A 7,725-nucleotide genomic window follows, 5' to 3' on the forward strand; every position below is an offset into this window, starting at 1 on the left:
ATAATTTCTTCACCGTATACTTCTTATCCTCATAAAAAGATGAATTCTCAATATGGTAGTTCATCTTATATATCATCTTATATACCATCTTCTTCTTCTTCATCTTCTTCTTCATCATCTTCTGCTTCAGATAATGAATTTTATGAAGATCTAGAAAACAAAGTCATATATCAAATTACTGAAAACAACAATTTTATGCTAAATCGTATGCTAAATACCCAAGGTTCTCATCGCGGATCTGTTCCTGGTCATGTAGTTATTAACCGTGATCGGGAACAAGCCGCTCGCAATCTCTTCAACGACTATTTTGCAGAGAATCCTCGATTCCCAGAGACGATGTTCCGACGAAGATTTCGAATGAGCAGAGCTTTATTTCTTCGTATTCATGATGCTGTGCAAAGGCATGACAATTACTTTGTCCAACGAAGAGATGGAGTCGGTAAACTCGGGTTGTCTAGTTTACAAAAACTAACAGCCGCATTTCGAATGCTAGCGTATGGATCACCAGCAGATTCCACCGATGAGTATATCAAAATTGGCGAGTCTACAACTTTGGTGTGCTTGAAGCGATTTTGCCGTGCCATGGTCGAGGTGTTTGGAGACCATTATCTTCGAGCACCTGATGGTAATGACGTTGCAAGGCTACTCCACATTAACGAGCGTCGAGGATTTCCAGGTATGTTGGGTAGTTTAGATTGTATGCATTGGAAGTGGAAAAACTGCCCAACAGCTTGGGGAGGTCAATATGCTGGACGTAGTGGATCTCCTACTATTATTCTAGAAGCAGTAGCTGACTATGATCTTTGGATATGGCATGCATATTTTGGTCTACCAGGATCTAATAATGATATTAATGTGCTAGAGGCATCCCATCTTTTTGCTAATCTTGCTGAGGGTAATGCTCCACCGGCCAATTATGTCATTAATGGAAAAGAATTTAATATGGGTTATTATCTAGCTGATGGTATATACCCAAAATGGTCGACCCTTGTTCAAACTATTCACGATCCCCGTGGCCCAAAAAAAAAGTTGTTTGCAATGAAACAAGAAGCATGTAGAAAGGATGTGGAGCGTGCATTTGGAGTATTGAAGTCAAGATTTGCAATTGTGGCCGGACCATCCCGCTTATGGAGTAAGAAAGTGCTACATGATATCATGACATCGTGTATTATTATGCATAATATGATAATAGAAGATGAACGCGATGTTTGTCCAACCATTGAAGAACGAGCCGAAGTCCCAAATGCAGAAGTTGAGATGGCAGACGATGAAGATGCTCGATTTCAACAATTCTTAGCTCGACACCGACAAATCAAGAATAGAGATGCTCATATTGAACTTCGAAATGCATTAATTGAGCACTTGTGGAACGAATATACTAATTCTGATAATTAGTATGAAGTAATCTGTATTTCAAATGTATGTTTTTTTTTTTAATTATTTAGATGTAATATGTTTTATAAGTAATGTAATTTTTATTTCAGAATTTTATTATTTTTAATTTTTAATTTTTGTTAAATATTAGCAAGTAATAAATAATTTAATCACGTAATTAAAAATAAAGACACTATAATTATTTATTTAAATATTTGTTAATAAAAAGGTGTATAGTTATAATAATATAATAATGGTGAATAGTATTTTTAGTGTGAAATTTGGTGTTGTGGTTGGAGTTGGAAAAAAATTTGGTGCTAAATCAACACAAAAGTTGTGTTGATTTAACACCAAATATAGTGTTATGGTTGGAGTTGGCCTAAGAGCTCGCCAGCGCCCTCGTCTATGAGCTTGCTCGTTGAAGAGTTCGGGCATACTCATTATAGAGTTAACTATATATATATATATATATATATATATATATATAAAATTTATGATAATAATTGATGTCACATATTTATTGGCTAAGGTAATGGACAAAATAATTGAGAATCTTGAAAATCGTTACAAGAATTCGTTCATGATCTATAGCTATATAAGAAGCCGCTCACGGCCTTAGAAGTTCATGTACTCATATCATATTATTTATAATTTTTTTGATGAGTTGTTCAGAGTAAAAAATAGTTTGTATTGCTTACACTCTTGAGAGTGTGTTGGTCCCGTTCTAGAGTTTCTTCTATATGAGTGTTTAAGCATTTTAGAAATAGTCGTTAAGTTTATTAAATGTCCACATCATTAGTTGAATTGCGTCACTAATTCATGTGTTCGTTAGTGATATTTAACCTCCATCGTTTTCTAGTATGAATAACACTAAAAAAATGGTTTTGTATTTAATATTATTCAAGTCTAACAAACGAGGAAAAAGACGGAGTTCTTTACTATTGAAACTTATAATAAAAATATTGGTTAATTAAATAATAAACAATAAACACAAATGATGATTATGGGTGTAGAGTTCGACCCGTCCTAGCCAAATGTTGTTGGGTCGTTAAAGCCCAATAATACGCAAAGTACAATAACTCAGAACGACTTCTAAAATAATCGAACGACAATTTTCTTTGTCGTTTTATGTCGTAGACGCTTAAAGAGTCATTTGGGGCCAGCCCATGTGATGTTATGAAGTCAACCAATCTACGTCAAAGTTTTGAGATGAAGACGAAGTCACGAAGGAGATGTGACCTTGCCCCGAAATCCGGAGAGTTGACAATTTCTATTGAGCAAGTTCAAACAAGGGAAGCGACGTGGCAGAACAAGAGGCCATAAAGGATGAAATCGTCAGCACGTGTCTCTGAAAATATCGCACCTCGTAGTAATACAAATTCATTTCTTCTGTGAAGAAATGCACGTACTTTTCCTTATTATCGCTAAGATCTCTTATTCTTTCTCTCTCAATTGTATTCCCGAGTTCGTCATTCACAATCATACTAATCGAGCTTGGCTTTTGTAATTGAGATCGGACTATTAATAAAATCGCTCATACTCTTATTAAATTTTTGCATTAATAGTTAACTCTCATTTCTATACGACTTCTTTATGAGATCCACAAATATAAATAAACGAATCAAACACTTTTAATCTTTTTGTTTTTTTTCGCGATTGTTGAGGTTCGAAAATGACATTGCTATTGATAATGAATTTTTCATGATAAAGCACATGGTATATGATATTTTCGGAAATTTTTCCTAAGTACACAGGAAACAGATATGTTCTATGTTGTATATTTTCAGGCTGACTCGGATCATCCTTATAATGATCTACTACTTTTGTTCAATACAAAGCCAAGAAACAAACTTCTGTTAGTCTTTCATCAAGTCGCAAAAATAACTCTACAAATGAATACGGACCTGGCTGGGAGTCCTAATTACAAAAAAAAAAAAAAAAAAAAAAAAAAAAAAAGTTTCAAAATAAGCTACTAACTTAACAGCTACATGTAGTATAAATAATCCTTGCGGATTGATATTATCTTCTTCTCAACAGCTGGAATTTTGAAAGAACAAAATCGACTAAAATTTCAAAGATTAAAAACGAGCTAAATTTCTCTTAGAATGGGCCAACCTCTTCTAATAATATCATTGACCTTTGCATCAATGCGTGCCTGAATCTCCGGAGGGCAAAGCTCTGCTGCATAACCGTTCAGTTTCGTTGCCAGACTTGAAACCTCGAGTTCCTCTTCGAGCAAGTTTCCAATTAATTGGAGAAGAAAAGGGTTTCTCTTGAGTTCAAACTTCTGCACCATTTATAACAAAAGGTCAGTCAGTTCTCAGATTCCCTATAGCAGTCTTACTATAAGGAACGTAAACTTACCTCTTACATAAATAAAATAAAATCAGAGAAAATAAATAATTGGATACCCAATTCTTTTTCAATAAACAGAGCCTCGATATAGTTAAGTCTTTGTTTAACACACAAAATTTTCGTTATTTTTTGTTTTAAAGCAGTCTCTAAGAGTCCCTAAAATATATCACAAAAACAAATTACTTTATAATCTCATGATTAATCAACTTTCTGTCTTGCCAATCCATATAATTGAAGAGATCTAACTTCCAAAATATCCATCACCCCAATTGGCGAAAATAGTTCTCGCAACAGCTAAAAAGATCATAAGAAAATCTCAAGAAACAACGAACCTGATGGTCCGGCTCGGCAGGATATATCACACCTATCGGTTGAATCTGTGTCGTGACAATGCTGAGCTTTGACTTAGCCTGCTCTCTCTCTTTGCTCACGCCAGCCAATCTCAACTCCTCGCTTCCATTTGTAAAGATGATAGACCTAGTAAAAGCACTCGAAATTCAATCCCAACAAAAAAAAAAAACCCCAATGTTTAAGGTCACAATGGCAAACCCAAGTTACAGAAAAGAGTAAAAGAACTCTGACTCTTTAGTCTTTACCTATACTGATTGCCCACATCCGGACCTTGTCCAAACACTTGCCTAGAGTCATGGCTAGACCAAAAGACCTCCAAAAGTCGCCGGAAACTAATTATTCTCGGATCATAATCGACCTGAAAGATTTATAACCAGACCTCAATATTCCCCTGAATCTCCAAGTAACATGAACACAATAATTGTCTAATACGAAAGCCAACAGACTCAAATTCCCATTAACACTTGGTAAAAAAAATCCCTCATAAAATTAATCACTAGAAGCCAAAGATTACATTTCGTAATTAGCATCAATCAGTAATGCGTTTCAACAATTCGAAATCGGACTACGAAGAATAGCCAAATAAGAGAGTGATTAGACCTGGACAGACTCGGCGTGGTCGCCCAAGCTTCGATACTCGGGATTGATCTTCGATCCACCGGCGTAACTGGCGGTGGTCCGTACGACGCCGTCGAGGCAGCCAAACACCGCCTCAGATCTCCAGAAGCTTCCGAGAGCGAAAATGGCGGTCTTCAAAGGGCGGTCGGTCGGAGTGCGTTTCGCCGCAGATTCGGAGATCCGATCCGGTACTCTAATGGACGAAGCTCCGTGAGATAGTAAGATCGTTATCGCGAACGCCAAGCTTAAGAAACGGCCATGGAAGACCTTGCTTCGAGAGAAAGCCATTTGGGTTTTCTCTCTAGCTCTTCTGTAGAGAGCGATTAAGATTAAGATTTGCCTCTTATTTTTCAACGGAAAATAAAACTGTAATAAGATTAAAAAAATTATCGAGTTTTTAATTTTATTTTTTTAATCCGAAATTGCTCGAGTTATTTGTTATGACTTATGAGACCAACGATTAAAAATATATAATATGTAACGAAAAATCATTATTTATTACTCCGAAATTTATTCTAATAAAACCCTGTTCGTTTATTAAAAAAAGTTAATAAATCTAGATCCTCCTTATCATGTTGACCGAAAATAGGCTTGTTCCAACTTCCAATTAATCCATATTTTCCAAATTAGAATGACCACTATTAAAGCCCTCGGTCCGGCGTCACTTCCACAACCTAAGATATAATGTCATCCATGTCATACAAACTATTCTCTTCTAATCGGTTACCTTCCAAATTTTATTAGTTTGTCGATACTCATCGACTCATTTTCTCAAATGAATCGGATAACGACGAGCATACCGACAAATAACGAGTGAAAATCGAGTACCTATTTACTTGCCAAAGTAAGAGATTGACAAACGAGTATCGAGTAATAATATCATTCCTATCTATCACTATCGGGGCAAGTGGGGCTCTCCACGGCCTGTTGATGTAAAAAAGCGGCTCAAGTGGGGAAGCCACTCATGTGACAATTTCCAAGCATGGTATCAATGCATCAATGGCCAATTTCCAGCGAGACTACCTAGCTTGCAACGCGGTATCCACTTTGGACAAAATACTCACCATCATTTGTAAACTTCAAGATCAAAGCATTATTTAAGGGGACGTTAATGGGGATTTAATGACAAGGGATGAATATTTCGCTTCGAGGTCTCTAATTGAAGGTATATTTCACTAACCACCTATATTTTTTTACTTACCTAACATTGGCCTCTCGAGAAGATTCAAATGAGTTCTAAGAAAAATAGAGTGAATGTTAATGTCAACAGAATCTCGTCTTTGACTTTTGTTTTCCAATCCAATCGTTTCTTCTTGTGTAGTGCCGAAAAACAATTATTCTCCTTCAAAAACGGGACCAAAATATTCTACAACTCTTATCTCTGAACAAACTATTTTAGAGTTATCTTGTTCTCAACACGAGATAAATAATATTAGAGAGAGAGAGAGAGAGATTTATACTCTTCTAAACATCTTTAGACATTAGACTTAACAGAAGAATTTTATAAGTTTCCAAAAATTGAAGATACAGATCAAGAACTTTCAGGCCCCCGACTGATTCTACCATAGAGGTCAACGATAGACAATAACTCCCCCCCGGTTTTAATTTCATTAAACATGTATGAGTTGCTGAATAATGAGATGTTGAAGTATGAGTTGCTGAATAATTTCAAACCTGTAGCTTGAAAATTGGAACAAATTTTTTTAATGTACCCAAGAAGATTATTACGTAAAGGTAAATGTGGCCATGGGCTGAGAAAACTGCATTAATTAGATTTTTTAAATTAGTTTTTTTTTTCCAATAATTTAATAAGGTTATATATTACCAGTTCATCATAACACAAATTCAAACTGCATTAATTTTATTTTTTAAAATTAATTTTTTTCCAATAATTTTATATTGTTGTAAACTTTCTTATTTAATTATCTATGCACATAATTTTTTCTGTCAAAACATTTACAATTAGTAAAGCTTTTTAAAATATAAAAAAAAACCTTGGTTAAATATCTTATGAAAATAACTAAAATACTACATTATTAATAGTATAATGATTGTTTTGTTCAAAATGTTAATTTGAGAACCAAAATGACCTTCACGTATTATCTCATTGAGTAATTATATGCTTACGCTATAAAACCAAAAAAGTTAAATCATAGCAAACAATTTTGTTTATTAGTAAAACTACAACCCTAAGAAGCTCACATGACATATTTTCTCAAGCGCACACACTATAGCCTAGAAACTATTAGCAGCGAAACAGCGAAGAATTAGGAGAGAAAAGGACAAGCCAAGTAAACATACATATAGCCATATGGAAAACGAACAACAAACCAATCCGTGACATTCTCAAACTATGCGCATTGATTCAACTGTTTGTGGCTGTGTAATATCATAAACATATAAAGCTAGCAAATACAAAAGACAAACAGACGACAACACAAAACTCGAAAATAATATTGCCATGTCCATCAATTTATAAAAACAGTTTTAACGAGTTTAACCTAATATTTAATTTTTCAACCTGTTTTCTATAATACCCAAAATCACCTAAGCTGTCAAATTATTAAAAAAAATTATATTTTCCAGATTAAAATAGTTTGACGAAGATTATGGTTTAAAAAGCCACTACCTAACCGCCACCAAGGCTCAAAATTATAGAGAGCTTTTCTGGGTATTGCCTCGCAACAGAGTAAATTTCAAAACATTTGGTTGAAGCAGTAAATAGAATCTGTGAACACTGTGACAACATAACACCTAAAATGACACCAATTAGAACATGCCGTAATCCCAAAAGCACTTTAACAAGGCAAATAAACTCAACATTAGATATAACAACTGCAGATACCATGAAATCCCTTCAAATCACCAATGAAAAGTTGACAAAATAACTACATGTAACAGTAGAAACAATACACCATTACCGTCCATGACCTCTGAATTATAGACAAATACATGATCAAGTAACTTGTCAAATACATCCCTTGGTCTATATCACATAATAATTCAGATTTTCAGACAGTTTATTAT

At 34.6% G+C, this 7,725-nt stretch overlaps 1 protein-coding gene across 1 annotated transcript; it reads right to left on the bottom strand.

The window, feature by feature from the left end:
• Positions 1-3,163: 3,163 nt before the first annotated feature.
• Positions 3,164-5,494, bottom strand: MSRA5 (Peptide methionine sulfoxide reductase family protein). The gene is made up of 4 exons (XM_089611457.1): positions 4,681-5,494; positions 4,326-4,438; positions 4,062-4,206; positions 3,164-3,661 (listed from the first exon to the last, which is right to left on the bottom strand). Exons 1-4 carry the CDS (start codon positions 4,984-4,986, stop codon positions 3,464-3,466), a joined length of 762 nt encoding a protein of 253 aa, XP_089467583.1. The 5' UTR covers positions 4,987-5,494; the 3' UTR covers positions 3,164-3,463.
• Between the last annotated feature and the right edge of the window lie 2,231 nt (positions 5,495-7,725).

Source organism: Urtica dioica, chromosome 4, assembly GCF_054948205.1.
Source record: "Urtica dioica subsp. dioica isolate 48M chromosome 4, U.dioica_male_clone48M_v1_H2, whole genome shotgun sequence".
Classification (NCBI taxonomy): Eukaryota; Viridiplantae; Streptophyta; class Magnoliopsida; order Rosales; family Urticaceae; genus Urtica; species Urtica dioica.